This window comes from Protopterus annectens, chromosome 12.part0, assembly GCF_019279795.1.
Source record: "Protopterus annectens isolate FY-2018-M chromosome 12.part0, PAN1.0, whole genome shotgun sequence".
NCBI classification, from domain to species: Eukaryota; Metazoa; Chordata; order Ceratodontiformes; family Protopteridae; genus Protopterus; species Protopterus annectens.
In genome coordinates this window covers 1,533,378,536-1,533,403,085 of record NC_056746.1, presented here as the reverse complement: position 1 = coordinate 1,533,403,085, position 24,550 = coordinate 1,533,378,536, and the positions used below count along the sequence as shown (strand labels likewise).

Below are 24,550 nucleotides of genomic sequence, written 5' to 3'. Positions count from 1 at the left end.
AAAAACTAAAAAAGAAAAAAAGCACCTGTTTACTTTAGTATACTTATCACATATGACAATCGCTGAAAATGCTTTACTATATATAACACAATTTATATCATAAAATATTTTATACAAATGTTAACAAAAATTGTTTTATGTATAGTTATTTTTCCCCTTTTCTACGCTTTTATCCCTTTTAGTGTCCTTCCAAAGATTACTGACATGAAGTAAGGCATGTGCCTCTCAGTCTCCCAACAAGTTTAACAAATTCAACAAAAATCCAGTCTGTCTCAGCCACTTTTTCTTTTAAAGCCATATTTCACAAATGCGATTGATGTTTTATGGTCTCATATTTATTCACTAATGTCACGTGTCTTCTTCCTGTTCATCTCCATCTCCCAACCCCAGGCTCCAGCTGAAGCGCAAGGTGCTCCAGACTCTTGGAGTCAACTCAGGGATGCTTTTTTTTCTGTTTCTCAAGCATTTTCCTTTGGAACATTGGAAAAGATTTTACTGGCAGTGTCTCTCTAAGCCTTACCATTAGAAGAACAATAAAAGAGTCCTCTTCTGTTGGATGGTTCACTCCTTAATGGAAAAAATTGTATTTCTCTCTTAGCTTGTTCTGCAATAAAATTACTTTGATCCTTCAGGAAAAAAATATTCTGAAGACAGCTGGGGTCTTAAATTTGCATCTTGACATTCCATGACTGATGGCTAAACCTGCTTCTTTTCTGTCTCGTGTACAGTGAAAAATCATTTGCCCAAACTCTCTGTCTCTAATTCTTACGACTTTGCCCTTCTGCCACTATTTTTGTCAAGTCTTTCTGCTAGTATGGCTGCTTTCTCATGGCCATGTTTGGAGCATACACACAATGTGCCCTTTCAATTAACAAATCCTGCTGTGGAATACTATTCAAGTTACTTATTTGTGCTTTCATAAAATTGATCGTCTATTCCTTTCAGTTTTTCTGGTAGAGCAGAATAATCTCAGGTTTTCTCTGCATGCTCTTCCCCTAACTGTACCATTTGTTCTTCTTGAGCAATCTCATGCTCAGTCAGCCCTTTTTTTTTCATTTCAGTCTCTGATTTTTGCAGTTTTATCAGTTCATCTGAATAACTGTTTAAAACTTCTTCCATTTTTTCTAGCCTTTTGTTATTTGAATCAATATACTCCTTCAGTGTTGCATTTATCTTAATCAGCTCTAAGCAAATTTGATGTATTTTTTCCTCTAAATTACTCAAAATCACCTCTTGCACCAGAGCTTGAGCTGTTTTTTGTTGAACAGCACAGGATTCTTCCCAGTCAGTGTTTTCTCTTCACCTTTTCTGATTTTTTTTTTCAGGCTCTCTTAATTTTTTTCTTTGCTTACTTAGTAGTCAGTAACTGAATTTTACTAAAACAGGCAAAATTACTGGTTGACAGCTATACATTTCGTTTGTTACATACCGGGACAGCTGAAATTAAGCCGCCATCACTGTCCATTCATCTTGGAAAGACAGTGTTCTAAAGATTTTGATCTTAATAGTTGGTATTCGATTTCTTCTCTGTTTTACTCAGCTCAAGTAACTCATTTTTTTTTAAACTCAAAATATGGGTGTGTTGTAGGTCCCGCCTGGTCCTCTGTTTCTCTCATTACTCTGACCTTTTCCCCCTCTGGCCTGGATAAATATACTGTCCTATTCTGCTTTTTTTAAATGTTCACTGTTTATCTGCATATCAGTGAAGTCAGGAATACTTTCTTCAGGGCACTAATGTGAAAAAGATGGCATTGCCTCCTAATCTAAGAATACAAGTATAGTTCTTTGTCTCTTTTATTTCTTCATATACAAAATACAATCAATGTTAGTGACTTTCTTTCTTTTTTGATTTTGGTAATTCTTTAGCTTTTGCCTTAGTAACTCCTGTTTAACCACATGCTGCTGAGAGCCCCACTGACTAACTCTCTGTTTTAACCTTAAACAGGGACTCCTATGATTCTGTTCAGGTTCCTGCTCTTCCTAAGTGAATTTAACACTATGGGTCTTCCCTTCCTGTAATACCGTTTGCTTCAAAAGAGGTATCCTTCTCTACTTCAGTTGGAATATTTTGACAAGGTTCTGCATCATGTACTATCAATTTATTTCCTTTTCAGTTGCTGGGACTGACTGATTTACTGGCTTTACTGTGTTCTCCTGGTAATATAAAGATTCTTCCTGATCAGTTTATGTACTGACTTATTTCACTAACCTAACCAATGGAGGCATTCAGACTGGCAACAAAGTTGTTCTAATGATCTGGTGCTTACAGATTGGAAGTAGGGCATATTTCTGATGTACAGTACTTGGAAGGGCCCAAGGCTCTGATAAGCTTGCCGGACATATGCTCCCCTCGGTAGGATATCCCTTTTCAAGGGAGTACTGAAACAGTGATAAGAAAGGACATCAGAATACTCTGTTTTGGACCTGTCTTTGCACTTGTTCTGTTATCTTTAGCTGCAGGATCTCTTGTAGAACTGGAAGGACACAATGCACATAATTTCCTGGCATAGCAGAATACCAGACATGTTTGGTTTTCTTATAAGATGAAGGCTGTAATGCTGAGAAACTGTGTGGAACCTGCTTGATGGAAAATCTTGCACGTTAACTGTGGCAAAGGAAAATGCAAGGAGCTCAGTGTGGCAGACAGCTTATGGTTGGACTTTTGGGCCCTCTTGGTAGGGTCAGCAGGCCTGAACTTGAGAAGAGAAGTCCCAGACCTGCACCCTCTTGAACAGTAATGTCTTGCTTAACCAGAGTCATCAGGTGACTCTCCAATTCAGAAGGTGATAATCAGGCCTCAGCATTGCAGAGGTAACCAGTGTGAGTTCCACGTGATGACTTTTGTCTCAAAAACACATGCCTTGACCATTAGACATGGCAGCATCCAATGGGATTTCACCAGAATCCTTGTCTTGGTTAACTAAGGTATGTGGGCCAGGGGCTGTGAAACTGTCTTACCAAGATCCATACCTTCAAACCAAGCAGGGAATTTGGATGTCTTTGTCACATCTCCAGAGTACATGACCACCCGCTCCTTAAGCCACTTCTTCATATGTTACTTCAGGGTGTTGTCCAAGGTCAGGAACACAGTAGAAGATGCCATAGCAGTGCAGGTCAAGGCTTCTTAGTCTCTACATAGTTTTGAAGAAAAGGCTTCTTTCTCCTAAGTATTTTAGGTGTAAAGCCACACCAAACACTATACATTTTAATGTTGTGTTCTGGTTGCAGCAGAATACACAATAACTGTGGAACCCTTTTTATCCTTCTGGGCAGTGAACACAGTTTACCATATAATCAGTCATCAGACACCTTCCCAGTACAATAAATTTGATGTACTGTACTGCTAAAAAAACAGTAACAAGGCATAAAAGGAGATCCCCAATGAGGTACATATCTGTACTGAGATCTGCAGTTGGCTGATTGACAGTGGACTACAGACACTACACCAAACGTTTACGCAAAGCGAAATGCAGCAAGAAAGATATGACGATAGCATGGGTGTATGGGTGAATGCCAGTTTATACAGGGGATGTACTTAGGTCCTTAAGGAGTGGATGTTTGCCCTACCAGTCAGACTGGACACTCTGACTTCTGCAGTGCAAGTCTCAGTAGTCAGTACTACTGCAACAGTGATCTACATAAAGAACACCCTCCTTGACTCCTTGAAGAGCTTTCAGTTAGAAGTAGGTGCCTTGGAGGTCCAAAAAGCATACTCAGTCTTACCTTGACAAGCAAAAAACCAACTGCACTATGATCATCTGAAACTTATTTGGGAATGAACTCAACAAAGCTCCATCAGCCTGAAGTTCCTGGTCTTTTTAGGTGCCAAAACGAATCCAGAGTAACTGGTGGATACACACTGGTCTGTTGGGCTTCCTGCATGGCTTCTTTTTTTGAGCTGGAATCTAAAATTCCTTGGAGGATGGCCCTAGCAAATCCAGTTGTAGCGCTAAAAATGCATTTGTTTTGTAATGCTTGGTGAAAGTATGCGCAGAAGACCAAGTAGCAACTTCTAAAATAAATCTGGAATCTACACCTTTGAAAAAAAAGCTCCAGAAGAAGCTACAGCTCTGGCAGAATGCACCATAACTAAACCTGAATGTTCCTTAACATGGATGGAATAGCAAAAAGTGATGCCAGAAGAGGTCTGTACAGAAACAGGAAGACCAAACATACTGTCTTTAAAGGAAATGAGAAGCTGGTTTGATTTTCTGATTAGACTCTGTCTTGTCGAGACAAACCTTCAGTTGTCTGTGAACATCTAGAGTATACATTCTCTGCCCCCTATTTTGAGGGGAGGAAAAAAGGTAGGGAGGTTGGTTTTCTGTTTCAAAGACAGTTCAGTGACCACCTCAGGCATGAATGATAGGTTAGGCATGAATGATGGGTTAGTTTTAAGAGTAACCATATCATTATGGAAAACCAAAAAGAAGGGGAGGCCACAACAGCTTGAAGTTCAAAAACCTTTTTGCAAGAAGTAATACCACCAGCCGGATCCTATTCCAAGTACAAAATTTCACGGAAGTGAAAGAAGCAGGCTCAAAAGGAGGAATTGTTAACTTTTCTATAACATAATTCAGAACCCAAGGAGGAGGAGAAACAGAGTTTCTAGACGGCCTGAGATGAAAAATGCCTTTTAAAAAACTCTATGACCTCAACACATGAGAACAAAGATGGATAAAATGAAAGGTGGTTAGAAATGGCTGCTGATGTGTTTTTATAGAAGAATATGACAGCTCTGAACAAAGTAACTCACACAATTAAAGAATCATAGGAATCCATTTGATAAGGGTCCTCATTTTTTTTTGTGGCACCAAGTAGAAAGTTTCTTTCATTTGAAACATAAGTTTTTTCTTGTAGCAGGTTTTCTGGCCTCCTGTAATACCCACAGCACATCCTCAGTAAAAGATGCCTAAAGGGAATTAAAATCTGATCTAAAGGGTTAGATTCAGCATATAAACTTTTGGATAAATGAGACAGCCCTTTTGCTGTATTAGCAAGTTCATTCTGTGAGGTAACTTGTGAGAGCTGTCCTGGCCCAGATGACATAGAAGGAGGAAGCAGTGCTATCTGGGCTAAAAGTGTCACCAGCAAAATTTTTGGCTTGTCCTTAACTTTCAGAAGAACATTAGAAATCAGAGCTAGGGGAGGGAATGCATAGAGGAATCTCCTTGCTAAAACAGCATCCATTTTCCAAGCCTCTGAGCAAGGAATTCTAGAAAAAATTAGCCTGAACTGTCTGTTCTGATTGGAGGAAATGAGAACCATCTGAGGAGTTCCCCACTGATGGACAATCTTTAAGAAGACCTCTCAGTTTAACATCCATTTGTGAGGATCTGCCTAGGATGTGCTCAAGTAATCTGACACTGAATTGTTCTCCAAACTACTAGCAAGGACAGGTTTTGCTGTATGGCTATGTACCAAACAGTCACTGCCAGACTGCAAAGTTGACAGGATTGTTTTTTTTTTAAACACTTTTATTGAATTATCACTTGTGACACAGGCAAATTTATATTTACCTAAAGTTGATAGGATCTTGTCCAGTATTGCTTGTTTCTGTACTGTATAACTGTGGTATGACATGTAAATACTCGGAAAAGACCTGGAGACTAGAGGTGATGAAGGCAGTGATTATAGCTTACAATACCTGCATTTTCCTGATATTTATGTTGTCCTTCCTCTCCTCTCCTTTTTGAACCATTCACCTTGGACGTTCCCATTCACAGAACAAGCTCCCCAAGCCAGGTGTAATGCATCTGTCTGAACGGGTAATCATTTGAAATGTCAGGACCCACTACGGTGAGTCCCAAAACACAAGAGATCGAATGGCTGAAAAAATGGACTTGTGTATATATATATATATGTATATATATATATATATATATATATACACACTGCTTCCAGGAAGGCCATTTCCCAGAATATTCCTTTTTCTCCAAGGTATGGTGATCTCAGAATTGATATATATATATATATATATATATATATATATATATATATATATATATATATGTACGTGGGGGTGGGAGGAGTGCATGAGGGTTTGTCCCCCCCGAAAAAAGAAGTTTGAAAGAGACAAGCACTCTTCTTCTAGGTTTCTGGTAATTTTTTGTGTGTGTCAGCACTAGGTATTACGAGAGTGCATACAATTCAATAGGGAGCTGCTCAAAGGTTTTGGCAAAGGGGAAGGAACAAGGAAATGCACTCCTAGATTGAGTGATATCTGGCTGATCCAAGTGAAACTACCCCTTGATGAATGTCAGGAGAGAAATTAAGAATCTCAAGGGATAGCAATGTTGTGTCTGTACTGATTTGAGATACCACTGAATGTTCGTTATATGGAGTCTGCCCCAATGAATCAACAGAATAGCAGGGCCATTAACCCCAGGGCTCTCAAGAGTTCTCTTGCTGAGGTCATATGTAGATGTAGAAGAGATTGGAAGTATTCCTTTAGAAACATCATTTTGTCCTGCAGAAGAAAAGTAGCCACTGAAACTCAAAAACACAGTGAACTACACTGGATTTTAGAGGAGTTTAAGGTAAACCCCAGACAGTGAAGCAAGTTTTCTGTAAAGTTAAGTTCCAGAAGGAGCTTTTCACTTGTAAGAGCCCGAAAGAGTAAGTTGTCTAAATAAGGGAAAATCTGTATTCCCAGAAGTCTGCAGAAAACCACAAAATTTGCGAAAATGCTTGCTGCAGTAGAATGCCCAAAGGGCAAAGCACAGAACTTTAAATGACATTCCAAAGGAGAGGACCTTAAAAACTTCCTGGGATTTTGCAAAGACTGAGATATGAAGGTACACATCTTTTATATCCAAGGTTACCAAGAAAGCTTTAGGTAGAATCATGGGAAGAAGAGACTATAGGGTAAACATTTTGAATTTTGGAAATTCAAGAAACAAACTGAGAAGGGGAAAATCCAGAATGGCTCATCATATCTCCTTCTTTTCTGGGAACCAAGAAGAGCCTTGAAGAAGAAACTGTCTCCTTCTGATGAAGAAGAACTAATTTTATTGAATCTTGAAGAAAGAAATGAATGTACATTTGCAGGGTTATATGGAGTTGGCTTAATGGAACTGGGGAATGCCTGATCTGTGTGGAAGAGAAAGTCATGCCATTCTGTAACCTCTCTGAAGTGTTGAAATAACCCAATGTTCTGCCGACTGAGGGCAACCTGCCAGCAGATTACCCAAATGTAATGACTGCAACAGTGAAACATGAAGAACATCCCAATTTTCTTTTGTGCCTGATTCCCAAATTGGAATAAGGAATGTTTCTTTGATAGAAGAGGTTGGCATAGACCAAACTGGTGGAGGGGGGCTAGGAGGCAGAGGCAGACACTCACAATGAGGCTGATTTATCAGCAAATTGGGTTTTATACCCCTTATACCCCAGCTTAGGTTTGTCTTGAGATGCCTTTTTCAAATATCTTCTACCCTTTCAGGTGGCCTTTTTGCTCTTCATGAAAAGAGGGACCAGCCTTAGAAGGGTAGTTTATAAGTTTACAGGTACTTACTAGGCTATTGATCTGTGAGGATATTTTGAAGCCTAGCTATACATTCCTGTGAAGTTTTTAGCACTTATATTTTTAAGTTCAAATAATCCAGGGACAAGCAGAACATTTACATTTTGCCACTATTCATGAGGCCGATGTGAGCTAAAACCACGGATGAATTTGCAGTTAACCATTCATTTGTCCAGATTACATCTGAATATTTTAAGAGAAGTAATGTGCTTTATGTAGAGAGGAAAGTGATTCCAAAGAAGCAGTACTATCTGTGATAAATTATCTATCCCTCCAGCATGCTCTTTTTATGTTGCATAGATCAAGATGTCATGATGTCTAGATGTTTATGCCTCCATTGGGCATTCAAATATGCAGTAGGTCTGATAGGATAAGGTTTGTTAAGGCTTTGTGTGCGAGGCACATACAATCTTTCAGTAGCCTGCATGACACAGAGAAGAAGGACAAGGCTTTGAAATAGTCAGCATTGTTTTTAATATTTAGGCCCTTGATTTTCTTAGTAAGAAAGCATTGTGGCCATTCAAGTTGTGTCAGATGTTTGGAATGGTAAGTACTAAAGACAGCATTACACTCAAACATTTGGCCTGATGAGTGCAAAATACAGGGGAATGATCACAACCATGGACCTGGACATCATACCCTTATCAAGAAGTTCTGCAACACAAAAGGACTTTTCTTACAACAGTGGATATGTAGTGATCAAAGGACAGTTAATTGCCTTCATAGGATCTCAGGTTCTTAACTACTGGCTCAAATTTTAGGGGTGTGTTGTCAATGTGGTAATTACAAGGGGCTTCTTGCTTGCCCAAAGGATACTATCATACATTTCCTGGCATGTAGTTTTAGTCCATGGTTTTGACGCAAGTTATTGGTTTAGGACAGGCCCTTTTGGATGATCTTGGTGTCCTATAGGTAGTTTATGATGGCAACAACTTTATGGTCGTCTGAAAACTAAGCCATAAACCCTTAAAACTAGCTTTGACCTCTGAAGTAAATGTCAAAGAGGAGTGGCCAAAGGACTGAACCCTGAGGTACATAGCTAGTGATGGGTCTTTTGGAGGAGGTACAGCTGTCCACCGTAATTTTCTGGGATTTATTTATGAGATAGTTTGCTATCCAATAAATTACATATGGGTTAACACTGAGCTTGGATAGTTTATCTGTGATAACTGAGTGTGGGATGGTGTTGCATGATTTTGCAAGATCTGGTGTGAACTGATTTGCCCTCATGCATTGCATCAGTAACACTGTTGAAAAATCTAACCAGGTTAAGTTGTCAGGATCTGCCTGTGATGAATCCAAACTTACCTTGGGTCAAGAATTTGTAGGTTACCTACGCCCTTATTTATTAATTGCATAATGATCTTTTCCATAGCTTTACAGATGAGGCTGGTCAGGTTTTAGTCTGTAATTTCCCAAGACCACTGAAACTCCATCTTTGTGTAAAGGGATAACAGTTACTGTCCTCCATTTGTCTGGCACAAAGCCTGTTTTAAGGCTGACATTGAATAGCCTCTTTAGGGCACAGGACAGGGTATGTTTCAGGCTGGTCAGTAAGCAGCCTGGTATGTTACTTGGCCCCAAAGATGCAGTGTCCTTGGCCTTGGATAGTGCCTTGGGGACTTGTTTCATTGCAATATGAGAAAAAGAGAGTGAAATAACTGTTTAAAATAATATATAATCATGCCACTCTCCTCAAGACTTTTGAAAATGTCAGAAGCAGAGGGGTATCTCTATCCAAAGGGGCATCCAAGATTTTAGATTTTATATCCTCAGGAAGAGATTTGAGAGTAATCCATGAAAATCTCAAAGCAGAACTGGTGGCAGCTGTTTTGGAGGAAGCAACAACTGCATCACAGCTGCATTTAATAGAATCCCTAGATACCGGGGTGGCAGAATTAAGTATACAAACATCTGAAGACGTGATTTCAGAATCAGTCATATCAGATAAAAGATTACAAAGGTCTTCTAGCAAGGACAACATACACCTAGTCATATGTTTCTTATAATTTAGGACACAAAATGGTAGAATAACACAGGTATAAAACTTTTTTCCATATCTGTCAACAGCCCCCCTACCTTTATCATTAGTAAGGGCAAAGGTAGGAAGCCAGAGCTTATTAGGCTTATCAGATTCCATGGAAATGAGAGCAGGGTCAGGTGAGAGGCTCTTATACAAATATTTATGGGAGTCTGGAACTAGATTGTCAGGCTTCTTGAGAGCTGGGGGTTGGGTTTCAGGGTTCATAGAAGCTGTAACAAAGGTAGTTTTGCAAAGCCTCAAGGACTGAAGGGATAGCAGATGGTTTTGGCACTCCATGTACATCAGACCATATCTTTTTTTCATATCTGATACTTGCTTGTCTTCCCACTAAAAATGTCGCATCATCTCTAGCAGTGTAACCCCAACGGAAAGCTCCTCTATAGGAGAATCTGGTAATGTGGCCTCTTCAAACTCATACCCTACAACAGAGTGAATCTGAGTAAAGTAAGCCAAGGAATCCTCCCCTCAGAATCTAAATCTTCAACTGAAATATGTTTATGTCTCTTCAGAGGGTAGTAAGAAGAAGAATGGGGGGGGGGGGCTTGAGATAAAATAAAGCCTTAAACAGCCCTTGAGAAAATTCCTTCTGGGAATCCTCGACAGCAGGGGAGGAGAGATATGCTTAGCGTCTGATTTTTCTTGGAGAGAAGAACAGCTTGCAAAAACTGAGGCGGCTCCAACTACTGATAGACCTCAATGAGGTAACCAGGTACTAACTGTCTAATAAGAATCTGAGGAATGCAATTGGGTTCCTCTGAAATAATCAGCCTTGGATCCTCCGTCATGGCAGGGACAACCATCTTGATTGGTAAGGGTGGACATGCTAAGTGACAGCCTCTTGTCAGCATCAGCTGGAGACATGACAGTGGGAGCAGCAGATATATGCAGAAGGTCTGATAACTGAAGAGACAACAGAAGCCTCACAGTCTGATGACCACAAAGTTAACGCATCAGATTTAGACTTTCCAAGAAAAATCTTAAGGGAAGACAAATGGCTTCCAAGGGTCTTAGGGACAAAGGACTGGCAAATAATACAATTTATATAACTGTGATTAGCTCTTGGCAAAAAAGGCATTAAGAATAGTTACCCCTATAAGGTACCGGCCTCCCACAATTACATCTTCCCTTCTTAGTTGACATGAAAAAGGCTTAACTTTAGTCAAAAAATACGAAAAACAGGAAATTTCCCTACCAGGGACTCTTATCTGCTTTAAGTGAATGGAACTGGGTAATGGTCATAAATCTCACAGTCCAGCACAGAAATGCAGGTTACATGTTCAGGCTGGCAGTGAGAAAGTTCTGATAAACTTCATGCCCATGCATCCTTTACGTACCACACAGCCTATGCACTTTTTTTGCCATATGGACCTACTGTGTAAGAGGAAGATGAGTAGGCTTTGGTACCCTGGCTAGAAGTACAGCTATCCCTAGTCTCTATTTACATCAAAAATAAATGTACGTCAAGTCTGGTCAAACAGGACAATGCACTTGAACTGCTCCATGTTCAAATCACCATAGGTAAACTCCAGTACCACTTCCTTGCAAGAAATAGATCCTCCTCTATGACCCAGCAAACCCATACCATGTATTTAAACTTGTTAGAAACACTAACCATCCAACCTAATACCATATTCATGGGTGACTAACTACCACAGTATTAACTGGGAATTCTATACGACATCAGATGTACATGCACAGCGATTCCTGGATTTTGTAAACACAAACTCCCTAGACCAAATAGTCAATACACCAACTAGGGGTGCAACTATACTGGATCTGGTCCTCACTAATATGGGAGAATCCTGCACTCCCCCTAATGTAATGCCTTCCCTGGTAAGTTCAGAGCACAAAATGCTCTCCTTTGAAGTAAAAATGAAACCTGGACCCCCCCAGCTGAACCAGGAATATTCATGAACTATTCTAAGGCTAACCTCCTGCTATTAAGTGAGAACCTGGCAAAATTTCAAGTCCCTATAAACCTTGAGAACACTTCTGCCTATGAAGAACTGTTCACAGAAACACTGTACAAGCATGTTAAAGTACAGTTGTGTACACTTACCATAAATGTAGATGTTCAAGTGTATTCACTGTTGCAGTCAACACATTTGGGTTATCTCTGCCAGGGTAGCCCTTGGTTGGCCCGAATACCAGAGGCTTAGTATTTCTGCATCAGTTTCTGTCGCTTCAGGACTGACATCAGGTCGTCAGTAGTATAAAGTAAGGCAGACGATGCCATTACATCAGTTTTTCTTGCCCTAACCTGTCAGGAGCCCCCAAATGGGAGCCAGGTTCTGGTGGAAGTTACATGTTCAGGATGGCAGTAGAAATTAAATACTAAAATGTCCCTTGTAAGGAGAGAGAAGAAAGAAGAGGGGGATGGAGGGAGGGAAACCAGGACTGCAATAGTGAATACACTCGAACATCTACATTTATGGTAAGTGTACACAAATGTACTATGTTCTTCATGTTTCACTGTTGCAGTCATCACATTTGGGTTGATTCCCAAAGCTGAGGAAAAGGGTGGAGGCAGTCAAGGAGAGAAGGGGCTGACTAGGATCTCCTGCAAAACTGCAGAGGCAAACCCTGCCCTGGATTTGGAGAAGATAGGCAGGTGGTACTGTCTGGTAAAAGTGTGAACAGATGTCCAGGTGGCAGCCTCCAGGATGTCCCTGGTGGGGACTCCTCTGAGGAAAGCTGCAGAGGTGGAGGCTGCTCTGGTGGAGTGAGTCCTGACCCCCTTTGGGGGGAGGCATTTTGTGTTGCTTGTAGCAGAAATGGATGCAGTGTGCTATGCATTTGGAAATTGTTTGTTTGGAGATGGCTTTGCCCTCTACCCCTGCAGCAAAGCTAACCAGCAATTGATCAGACTTTCTGAAGGATTTAGTCCTGTCTAGATAGAATCCGAGCTGTCTATGCACATCTAGAGAGTGCAGGATCCTTTCCCCCTTGTTCTGTGGGTTAGGGAAAAAGGTGGGCAAATGAATGGATTGGTTGAGAGCCACACTGGACACCACTTTGGGCATGAAGGATGGGTTAGTCCTGAGGAAAACCCTGTCAGCATGGAAGACGATGAAGGGTTCCACAGCCATTAGTGCTTGTAGCTCGGAGACCCTTCTGGCAGAAGGGATGGCCAGAAGGAAAGCTGTCTTACAGAAGAGAAACTTTAGCTCTGCTGAAGATGATGGTTCAAAGGGGGGCAGGATGAGCTTTTCCAACACAAAGTTAAGGTCCAAAGCTGGGGTTGCTGCTCTTCTGGGTGGGCTGAAGTTGCTAGCCCCTCTTAGGAATTGTTTGATAACAGGGTGTGAGAAAAGGGGCTGGTCAGTGGAGAAATAAGCAGAGATAGCAGAGGTATGAATTTTAATAGAGGAAAAAGAGAGACCATTGTGTTGCAGTCAGCTAAGTAATCTAGGATGAGAGGGAGTGAGAGCTGTGCCGTACTGGCTCCCTTAGCCCGAATCCAGGTGCAGAACCATTTCCATTTGTCAGCATAAGACTTTCTAGTACTAGGGCATCTGGCCTCACATATAACATCTAGAACCTGTTGGCAAATTGATAGGTGGTTAGGGAAAAAGCCAAGCTGCCAAATTGAGGGTCTGCAATTGGGGAAGCATGAAATCTCCTTCCCTCTGGGTCAGGAGTGTTGGGATTTGAGTAAAGTGCCATTGTAGCAGTGGTGACAGGCTTCGCAGCAGTGGGTACCAGTGCTGGCGAGGCCAGTCTGGAGAAATAAGAATTGTCCTTAGTTTTTCCTCTTTTATTTTGAGCAGTACCCTGGGGATGAGAGGTAGTGGAGGAAAGGCATAGACAGACAGACTGATCCAGGGGAAGGACAGGGCATCCACTTTCCAAGCCATTCAGTGATGCTCCCTGGTGCAGAACTTGCTGAGCTAATGGTTGGTGTGGGAGGCAAAAAGGTCGACCTTCTGGGTGCCCCATTTCTGAGTTATTAGGGGGAAGGTTCTTTTCTCTAGCTGCCACTCTTGTGGGTCCAGAAGATTTCTGCTTAAGTGGTCTGCCAGAGAGTTTAGAGAACCTGGCAGGAATTGTGCTAACAGGTGGAGTTGCATGGCAGAGGCCGTGTGCCAAAGGGTCATGGCCAGCCTGCATAGAGAGTAGGAATGAGTCTCTCCCTGCTTTTTGATATACCACATCACAGTGGTGTTGCCTGTTTTGATCAGAAGAGCCCCTGGGGAGAGAAGGGGCTTGAAAGCTGTCAAAGCATGCTGGACAGCTATCATCTCTTTTTGGTTGATGTGCAGATGGATTTGCTGTGGGCTCCATTGGCCCTGTATGCACCTGCCGTCCAGGTGTGCACCCCAGGCATAATCTGATGCATCTGTGGTGAGAGTCTGGGCACCGGGGGGGGGGGTGAGAAAGGTAGTACCTTCTTGTGGGAGCATGTTGCTGCCCACCAAAGAAAATCTTTTCTGAGGCAAGGTATCATGTTCAGCACAAGTTATTGCACAGCATGAACATATCGTAGTTTACTGTGTTAGTCTGTTGAGCACGATATATTGCACTGTTTACAGATTTTATAGTATTACTTTATCATTTACCCCTTGCTTTCTGCTGCTTATATTTGGCTCTACTGCTAAATAACCCTGTCCTCTCAAATGGACTAGGGTCACTGATAGCATGCTGAACTGCTGAATGAATGTTTTGTTCTATTTAATGGAGCCTATATTGCCTAACTTGTATTGTTCACAGCATAATCTCTGCTGCTTTCCATTGTTAATCACCTAAACCTAATCTTTCTCTACATACATGCTCTAGCCTCATCTAACCATAGCCTCTCTCTATTACTGTGCTTTGTTACACCCTCACTTCTTCTGTAAACATCCCTTACCTTCTACCTTTCCCCTCTACATCTGCAATATTAACTAACGCAGTGTTGTCTCCCTCTCCTCTACAGTAATCCATCCCGGGTGCTCCAACCAGATATCTTAGCCATCTCTGAAACCTGGCTCAAGCCCTTTATTTCCAACTCTGAGATTCTGCCCCCAGGATTTCATTGCCTCAGAAATGACCGACTAAATAAAAAAGGTGGAGGCACTGCCCTAGTCTACTCCAACCTTCTTACCTTAATTCCCCTCCAAATTCCTATTCCTCAATTCCAGAACACTGAACTAACTGCTGGAATTCTAAAACTAAATGAACATAAAAATATCTGCATCATTGCCCTATATATCTCACCTGGTAACAATATTTCTACACTCGAAAATATTCTCCTATGGGCCTCTACTGAAATTAACTATAAAACTTATATTCTTGGTGATGTGAACATTGACCGGAATAAAATCAATTGCCCCTCTCCCTCCCTCCCTATTCATTAACCTCTATAAATTCACTCAAATAATCCTAACCATCACTCGACCTAACAAAATAAACCCTCCCCGATCCACTATAGATTGGATCCTAGTCTCAGATCGAAATAAAATAACCAATTCTGACACGATTCCTGATACCTTTAGCGATCACCTCCCAGCCTTCATGCATCGCTCAACTAGTTCCTCCCCACACAGGCATCAGTACATTCAAACTCGTAACCTCAGTAACTTGAACCCAACTACTTTTTCAAATACTTTCAAACAAATGAACTGGCGAATTCTAAACATCCTTCCTCTTGACAAGGCTATAGAATACTTCAACTCTGTCTTCCTTGAGACTTTAAACTCACTAGTCCCACTAAGAAACAAAAGGATAAAAACTAAAACTGCTCCTTGGCTATCCAAAGAGACAAAACAGATTATGCACCAGAGAGACAAACTATGGAAGCTTTACCAAAACAATAAACTGGACAATACCTTGCTCCAACATAAACACCTCCGCAACCGTGTAAAACGACAAATCACCAAAGACAAAAAATCCTTCTATATCAAACTTCAGTCCAATAACAATAAACCCCCCCAAAAATTTTGGAACTCTGTAAACTCACTCCTCAATCCAGGCTCCAAGAATAATCCCTGTCCTGACCCAAGTAATTCTGATCTCGAACTAGGCTCTGAATTTAACTCATTTTTCATAGACACTATTACTACCCTCACCAAGACATGTCCCAATAATAACCCAACTGCTCTACACTCTCCCCCTTCTAACTCACCTCATCTGTTTGAACTCAAACCCATCTCCACTAACTTTATAAAAAAACTTTTGTCCAAACTTAAACCTTGCTCTAACGCTCCCAACAATATTCCATCTTCCTTCCTAAAATGTGCTGCTGATTGCATTGCACTCCCAATCAGCATCATTATCAACCGATCCATAAAAGAATCATATGTCCCCAAACTCTGGCGCTCAGCTTATATTCTTCCGCTTCATAAAGGAGGCAAAAATACCAGCATCTCAAACTTTTGCCCCATTGCTTTGCTCTCACCAATTTCCAAAATCCTAGAAAAATGCATCCACCTTCATCTTATGCCTTTCCTGACCCAAAACAATCTTCTCACTCCTACCCAGCATGGCTTCCGTCCAGGCCATAGCACAATAACCACTCTACTCTCTTTCCTAGAAATGGTCAATCAAGCCCGAGATTCAGGCCACTTAGTTTCTACTGTTTTACTCGATCTGTCTAAAGCCTTTGATACTGTTGCCCACAAGCACCTTCTCTGTCATCTCTCAAACCTTAATCTCTCACATAATGCTTTATCCTGGTTCTCCAGCTATCTATCAGACAGATCACAGGCAGTCACATGGAAGAACTCCACCTCTTTCTTCCTACCTACCCCAACTGGAGTACCACAGGGATCCATCCTTGGGCCAATGCTTTTTAACATCTTCATCAATAACTTTCACACAGCTATTCCTGATGCTAAAATCATTCAATACGCAGACAATTCAACTTTAGTCTGCTCTGCCTCAAACCTCTCTGAATTGCTGACTAAAACCCAAGCTGCCTTCTCAACAACTTAAAACTGGATGTGCCAAAACCACCTCTCTCTCTCAATGCAAATAAATCAAAGATTCTACTATTCCCTCCCACAAAGACCCTCTCCTACGATAAAAACAACTTTAAACTCTATAGTCAAACCAACTCACCTAGTCCCCTCTGCCAAACTACTTGGCATTACTGTAGATGAACACCTCAAGTTTGATATTCATATTCAACAAAAAATTAAGAAAACCAACCAAAAGCTAGATATGCTGTATAGGAATAATTGCTTTCTCTCCAACTCTACCAGGCAAACTGTGGCCTCGACTTATCTTCTTCCTTCCTTATTATATGGAGCCCCTCTCCTAACCAACCTGTCCTCCTCTATCACCTCTAAACTAGAAAATTGCTACAGCAAAATCTCTAAATTTGCCTCTAAATCTAAAAATACCACCCATCACTGCCTAACCCTACAATCCCTGAATTGGCTTGAACTCCCAAACTGCCTAGACTATCTCCAACTCACTACTGCACACAGACTTCTATTTCACACAACAAAATGTCCTGCTCTAACTAACATCCTTCCCCCTTATACACCCAACAGAGGTCTCAGATCTGAAAATCAGAACTTAATCACTATCCATAAACCTAAACGTCCTGCTGGCCAGCTTCTCCTATCTTTCTCACTAGGCAAAAAATGGAATTCCCTTCCCTCCACACTAAGAACCATACCAAACTCAGAAAACGTCAAAACCCAACTATTCAAACACCTGTCCACTAAATGGAAATGTACCTGCCTTCACCCAACCTAATCCAAGGGAGTTCTCGCTCTGGTTCCCAAGCTCTACAACTCTCATAGTTATCTTCCTATGAGCCTATTTAAGCTCTCAACAATTTCTCTAGCTTCTCTCTAAGCTCTCACCTCCTACAGCTACCCTCACACAGCCCAACCTTGTAAATATTGTAAATAGCATTCTACTGTTGATGTGTGTATGTAAAGCGTATTTACATTTTCTTAAAAGGTTTGTATGTAAACTGTTTCCACACCTAACCCATGTCTGTTTTCCTCAAATGAAACTGTGTGATCCCTATCTTCAAGCTTAATGAATTTAACTATGCATGATATTGAATGCATTTATGAGTAACTATTCTACATAAGATCTTTAATATTAACTATCATTTGTATCTAAATTGTATAATGCATCTTGGAGCTTTTCCCCCCGGGCCTCCACTGAAAATGGGTCAATTCGGCCCAGTGGACTTCCCTGGTAATCAAATTGCAAATAAATAAAAATAAATAATAAATAAGAGTCTCCAGGTCTTGAGAGTGTTGACACCAAAGGCTTTTTAGGTACCACTGAAGTTTCCTCATATGCAGTCTGGCATATGGAATTAGTAGAATGCCGGATGCCATGAAATCCAGAGCTTGCAGGATTTTTCTTGCAGATGACTGGGGTCTGGTGGCTAGTTGAGAGAAGTAGGCTGTCAGGTAAGTTTGCTTTTCTGGTGTAAGGAATGCCATCTGGGATGCTGTGCCCAGGCTTGCTCCCAGGAATATAATCCTTTGGGTGGGTACTTGTTTGGATTTCTTTTCGTTGATTGTGTACCCTAGGGAGGATAGCAGGGACTTTACAAAGGCCAGATGCTTGAGCAGCTTTTCCTGGCTGTCTGTCTGAATCAGGCAGTTGTCTAAGTATGGCTAAATCTGGATATTCCTTTGTCTGCAAAAGGCAAAGGTTGGAGCCAGACATTTTGTGAAAACTTGGGAGCAGTAGATAAGCCAAAGGGAAGTGCAGAGAACTGGAAGTGCACAGATCCTGCCCTGAAATGTAGATGTTTCCTGCATGATTCCCTGATAGGAATCTGGAGGTAGGCCTATTTTAGGTCTACAGTGGCTAGCTAATCATCTTTGGAGAGCATGGGTAGCAGCTGCTCGAGGGTGAGCATTTTGAATTTTGGTATCACCAGGAAGGTGTTTAGAATGGATAGGTTGAGGATGGGGCACCAGGTGCCCTCTTTTCTGGGTATCAGAAAAGGTCTGGAGTAGAAACCTTGGCCTTTCTGTTCTGCAGGAATGTGTTCTATTGCCCTTATAGAGAGCAGGGAAAGAACTTGCTTTTGTGCCTCTGCCCACTGGTTTGGAGGTAGATCTGAGAATCCTTTTGGAGTTGGAAGGGTGTGGAAAGAAAATATGTACCCCTGGGACATTATGTTGAGGACTCAGTGGTTATTGGTAATGGTGGCCCAGGTGCTTGTGCGAAAGGAGCGTTTTCCTCCTAGGGGTAAGTGAAGTTGGGCAGAGGAAGGGGGTGGGGGAGGAGAGTCATTGTGTGTTCTTACCATGATGGGGTGGCTTAGAACTCCCTGTTTTTGAAGTGGAGAAAATCAACTGTTTAGATCTCTGCATTCTCCTGTGGCTGTGGTCTGCTTCTATGGGGTCTGGGTTGAACTGACCTGGTGGGAGCAGGAAAAAAACAGTGCTTGGAGGGGCAATGCCTGCTGAACCTGGGTGGCTGGACCCGGTAAAAAATCCTTAACTGTCTGCACAGACTTTGCTTTTTCTTCCATCTTTTTTAAGACCTTTTCTGTCTTAGTGCCAAATAAGTTGTCCTTGTACAAGGGTGTATCCAACAATTTAGATTTAAAAACCTTGGCCTTTATGTTCTGCAGGAACATGCTCTATTGCCCTCATAGAGAGCAGGGAAAGAACTTGCTTTTGTGCCTCTACCCACTGGTTTGGAGGTAGATCTGGGAACCCTTTTGGGGTTGGAAGAGTGTGGAAAGAAAATTTGTATCCCTGGGATACTATGTTGAGGACTCAGCGGTCATTGGTAATGGTGACCCAGGTTCTTGTGTGAAAGGAGAGTTTTCCTCCTGGGGTAAGTGAAGGTGGACAGAGGGAGGGGGTGGGGGAGGAGAGTCATTGTGAGTTCTTACCATGAAGGAGTGGCTTAGAACTCCCTGGTTCTGAAGTGGAGGAATTCCACTGTTTTGATCTCTGCATTCCCTGTGGCTGCTGTCTCAGTAATCGAGGGTCCTGCCAATTCCCAATCTCCACCAGAGATTCTACAACAATGCAAACAAAGGTAAACATTCCCACCCCTCCCCCTGAAGAGAGGTGACAAGGCAAAGCCTTGTCACCCTTCCCCTCCCCCATGTCAACTCACACGAGCACGCAAGCTGCTAACTGAACCCAAAGACACCTGTAGTCATGGCTTTACCTATCTAAATGACATAGCTGGCCTGAAGAATCCCTCTTTTTATTAGAGTTGCCCTTGACTTTGGGTTTTGCCCTAGGAACATTAGAAACAGGCTATTTAGATATGTGAGAAGTGGAAGGTTTTCCCGGGGCAAAACAATTTTGAAAATGAGAACAAGAAAGTTGAACATGAGGATGACAGACTCCTTGGGCATTAAATGTTTGAGTACAAGTGTGCTCCCCTTAGCAAAGGCTTAAAAATATCACAAGTCTATTTTCAACTGATGAAGTCCTAGACAATGATACACACTTACCTGTCCTATGGAGGAATTTTGTGTCTGCAGAACTCTCAATTCTTAAATCTAGCAAAGTCTTCCTTCACTACATAACATTAAAATTATCAGCAAAAAGCACCCAACTAGACTTACTGCACAGTGCTCAATAAAAGTGTAGGCGAAAAACCTGTAAGGAACAGACATGAAAACTGTTTGAAAACATAGTGACAATAAAGACATATTAAATAGGAGTGGGACTGAATATTAGGGCATGGACAAAATATGCAGCCTAATGGATGAAGGAAAAACACAGCTATGACCAATAAAGTTGAAGAAAAAAGGCTGGAATTGACTTGAAACTTGCAAATTACTGATCATTCGCTGGTTTCTATGTTACCAGATCACACTCTTTGAATCCAGAAAAACTATTTCATTAAAAGTAACATAATAAAGACAGGCTGAAGCTGTTTTTCTGTGCAAACTCAACAAGCAGCAAACAATATCTAGAGAACAACAAGGAGTACAAGATCTTATGGGTAAGGGCAAGAGCCACAGCCTGGGAAATTTTCTTAGGTACACTATGGCCTGCACTCTCAGACCAAATGGTGTTTGGAAAGAATGAACCACACACCATCAGATATAACTGTTTGTAATACACTAGTGAAGGTAAGTTGGCTCAAAAATAAGAAAATATGGTCTTCCATACAACTTATTGTGATACAATCCTATTCCACAGATGAACCAAATTGGTTATAATGGCTCCTCTCTACAATCATCTGGTATTGTTAGGTTCAGAGGAAGCTTTGTGGATAACTGCTGAACTGGTAACCAGTTACGATGAAGCATTAACACAAAGAAAAATATGCATATCATGCAAAGCAAAGGAAAAAAAGGCACAGTAATTGAACTGGTGAACTAAGATTACACAACCCTGAACAAGCTAATTAACAAGCCCGCGCTTACTGTCTTTACAGCTACAACATCATTCAGAACCACAGTACTCTAAAATATACATCTATGTCTTTCCTGTAAAAAAAGAGAACAATATTTCTTAGATCAGACTTTTGAAAACTTTTTTTTTTTTAACTGACAGTTCCAAAACACGGGATTCTTTTGTTTCACCTAAAATGTTTAATCTGCAAGAATAGTGGTTTAAAGCAACCACTTGCAAACAAGTTATAGTCTCCAGAAGGGCTCACTCTCAGTCATTCTTGAACACACTGTGCCACTGACTGAGCCGATTAATGTTCAAGGTTCTCTCCTTGAAAACAGACTAATAAATGCTACTAAATTAACAAAAGAATAAAAACAATAAAAAATGCAATCATCTCACCTTGCTGCCCTTAATTTGTATGCTTCCACAAGACTTGAAAGGTCATTGATATCCACCACTGTGGGTCGAGCAGCTACTGGATGAGGCTGGATTTGACGTGAGGAGTAGTCATTTAGGTAGGAAACCATCCCAGCAACACGCTGTCCTGAGCTGGCCTGACTGTAACTCTTAACCAGAAACCTGAAAAAAATAGAATATTGCATTTCTATAATGCAGCTCTCTGGTATCATGCCCACCCTGTTTTAATGACTCAAACTATATTTAAACTTTCAAGCTTACATCTGCATAATCAAGATAGCTTATTCATTTTTATTTTTGAAATGCCATCAGATACTGTGAATCAATGATCATGATCTGCATCAGACTTGGTCTAGGTAAGTGTGCCAGAACACAAGTTGAGATACTGAAACGGAGCAATATGACTAGAAGAGCTGCAAATGAAGGCAACAAGTTCTGTGAGACGCATGGTAATATGTTAGCAGGAGTGCATTTGGAAGGGAATTGTTACTGATAACAGCATCAAAGAATACAGGATGGAATGACAACAAAGCATGGAAAATAGGGAAATGCTGGTGTTAAGCAGGAGTGCTGATAAGGAGAATGTTGGTAACAAAAGAGGATGAAATCTTATTATAGATTACATTGTACAATACAGTTGTGGAGGTAACTTAGCATAGCAGTAGATGTTTGAATAGCTCACTATTGCAGTGTTCTTCACAAATGGGGCATACCTACCAGGATATCCACACATTCGGCCAATCTACAAAACTCAGGCTCCTTCCTTGCATGTTGTACATCTACCCTTAGCATAACGGAATGCCCTAGTATAACAGGATACACTGACACAGCAAAATTCATAGCTTTTGTGCTCCTAAAGTGAAAGGCTGAAGCCAAGAGCACTAAGGCAAGTACAAGAAAAGAAAAAATAGTGGGGAGAAAAAAAAAAGAAGGGAAAGGATACCCCACCCTGGCAACAGAAAGTGACTAGCAAGAGGGATGGAGGTAACAGCATATATATATACTGCAACAGTGATGTATCTTAAAATCTACTGTTATGGTCAGTTACCTACACAACTCTTAACCAGAACACATGCTGCAGTCAAGCCTGAAGCACGAACGGAACTAATAACCAAAAAAACTGCCTCAAATGGCAAAAACACCCACTGTCACCAAGGTTATTTGATAAAATGGCCCTTTACTGCCCACATTAAAATAAAGTTATGTACTTTCGTCTTTTGTGAGACATCAGAAAGTACAGTTTTGTACCTACCATAAATGTAGATGTTCGAGTGTTCACACTGCTGCAATCATCACACTTGGGTTATCCTGCCGTCAGGCGGTCCTGCAGTCGGCCCGAGTTCCAAAGTCTTGGTCCGGCGTCGGTTGCTGTCGCTTCTTCCCTGAGGTCAGTGCACCAGGGGTATATAAGAGGCATCTGATGCCATTTTCTTCAGTTTTTCTTGCCCCAGATGTCAGGTGCCCCCTAGTAGGTGGGCAATACATATTGCCAATAAAACAAGTACAGAAAATACAAATAATACCTTCAGTTATAAGCAAATACACCACAAAGGTTGTATCAGATAGAAAGATATAGAAAAGTTCGGCTAGTTCAGAGGGGATGGAGGGAGGGTAACCTGGACTGCAGCAGTGTGAACACTCGAACATCTACATTTATGGTAGATACAAAACTGTACTATGTTCATCGTGTTACACTGCCGCAGTCATCACACTTGGGTTGAATCCCAAAGTTAAGGATGGGTGGTGGAGTTCCACAGGGTTTGGAGAAGCTACTAGGCCCTGCAGAACTGCAGTGGCAAAACCAGCTCTAGTCTTAGAGTATAGAGGTAAGTGATAGTGCTTGGTGAAGGTGTGCACTGAACTCAAAGTTGCAGCTTCCAAAATATCCTTGGTTGGTACCCCCCTGAGAAAGGCTGTTGATGTAGCTGTAGCCCTGGTGGAGTGGGACCTAATGCTAGCAGGTAACGGTTTCCCATGATGTGTGTAACAGAAACGTATACAATGCCCTTTCCATTTTGAAATGGTCTGTTTTGAGATAGCTTTTCCTTGTGATCCTGTAGCATAGGATACAAAGAGCTGGTCAGATTTTCTGAAAGCCTTAGTTTTATCCAAGTAGTAACGTAATTGCCTGTGAATGTCCAAAGAGTACAGGAGTCTTTCTCCTTTGTTCTGGGGGTTTGGAAAAAAGGTGGGCAAATGAATGGTTTGGTTTAGGGCCACACTGGATACCACCTTTGGCATAAAGGAAGGGTTAGTCAGTAGAGCGACTCGGTCTTGATGAAAAATGAGGAAAGGCTCCACTGCCATTAGGGCCTGTAGCTCTGAGACTCTTCTAGCTGAAGTTATTGCTAGTAGCAGGGCAGTTTTCCATGACAGAAACTTTAACTCGGCTGAAATAGCTGGTTCAAAGGGCGGTAGTGTAAGCTTTTCCAGAACAAAGTTGAGATCCCAAGTTGGTGTTGGTGGTCTTATGTTCTTAGCCCCTCTGAGATACTGTCTTAGGAGTGGATGTGAAAATAAAGGAGGATCCGTGTTGTAGTGAGATGAAATCACTGAGGCGTGGATCTTAATAGATGAAAAAGAAAGTCCTTTGTGCAACATCTCAGTTAAGTATTGTAGAATCTGAGGAATGTTTGGAACAAGGGGATTTTGGCCTTTAGCCTGGTTCCAGGCGTAAAATCTTTTCCATTTGTCTGAATAGGCTTTCCTGGTGCTGGGCCTCCTGGCCTCCAGAATGACATCCATAACAGCTTTAGATAGAGGTGTTGGCTGGTTGTTTAGGTAATTTGCCATGCAGCCAGATTTAAAGTCTTGAGCTGGCTGTGTAGAATCTGGTTGTATTGCTGAGTGAGGTAGGCTGTGGGCCATGTTCCTTAGTATTGGATACCAGTGTTGGCGTGGCCAGTCTGGAGCAATGAGTATCATTTGTGGTCTCTCTAATCTGACTTTCAGCAGCACCTTTGCTAGAAGAGGCAGTGGAGGAAAGGCATACACTGTTAATGTTTTCCAACTGAATGAGAGGGCGTCCACCTTCCAAGCTAGTGGGTGGAATGTCCTTGTGCATAATTTTCGAAGTTGGTAGTTTTGGGGGTTGGCAAACAGATCTACGTCTGGGCGTCCCCATTTTTGAGTTATCATTGCAAATACTTGTGGATCCAGTTTCCACTCATGGGGATCCATGATGTTTCTGCTTAGGTCGTCTGCCAATGTGTTTTTCTTTCCTGGCAGAAATTGTGCTTGTAGTTGAACATGGTAAGCCAGTGCTGTGTTCCACAAGGTCATTGC

At 41.6% G+C, this 24,550-nt stretch overlaps 1 protein-coding gene across 2 annotated transcripts in view; it reads right to left on the bottom strand.

Moving 5' to 3' along the window:
* The window catches only part of ACOX1 (acyl-CoA oxidase 1), an 832,154-nt gene that overhangs the window by 154,980 nt on the left and 652,624 nt on the right, over positions 1 to 24,550 (bottom strand). For both annotated transcript variants that reach the window (XM_044090502.1, XM_044090501.1), the window contains exon 10: positions 21,248 to 21,427. In XM_044090502.1, coding sequence (XP_043946437.1) covers positions 21,248 to 21,427 — 180 coding nt within the window. The remainder of the gene's footprint in view (positions 1 to 21,247; positions 21,428 to 24,550) is intronic.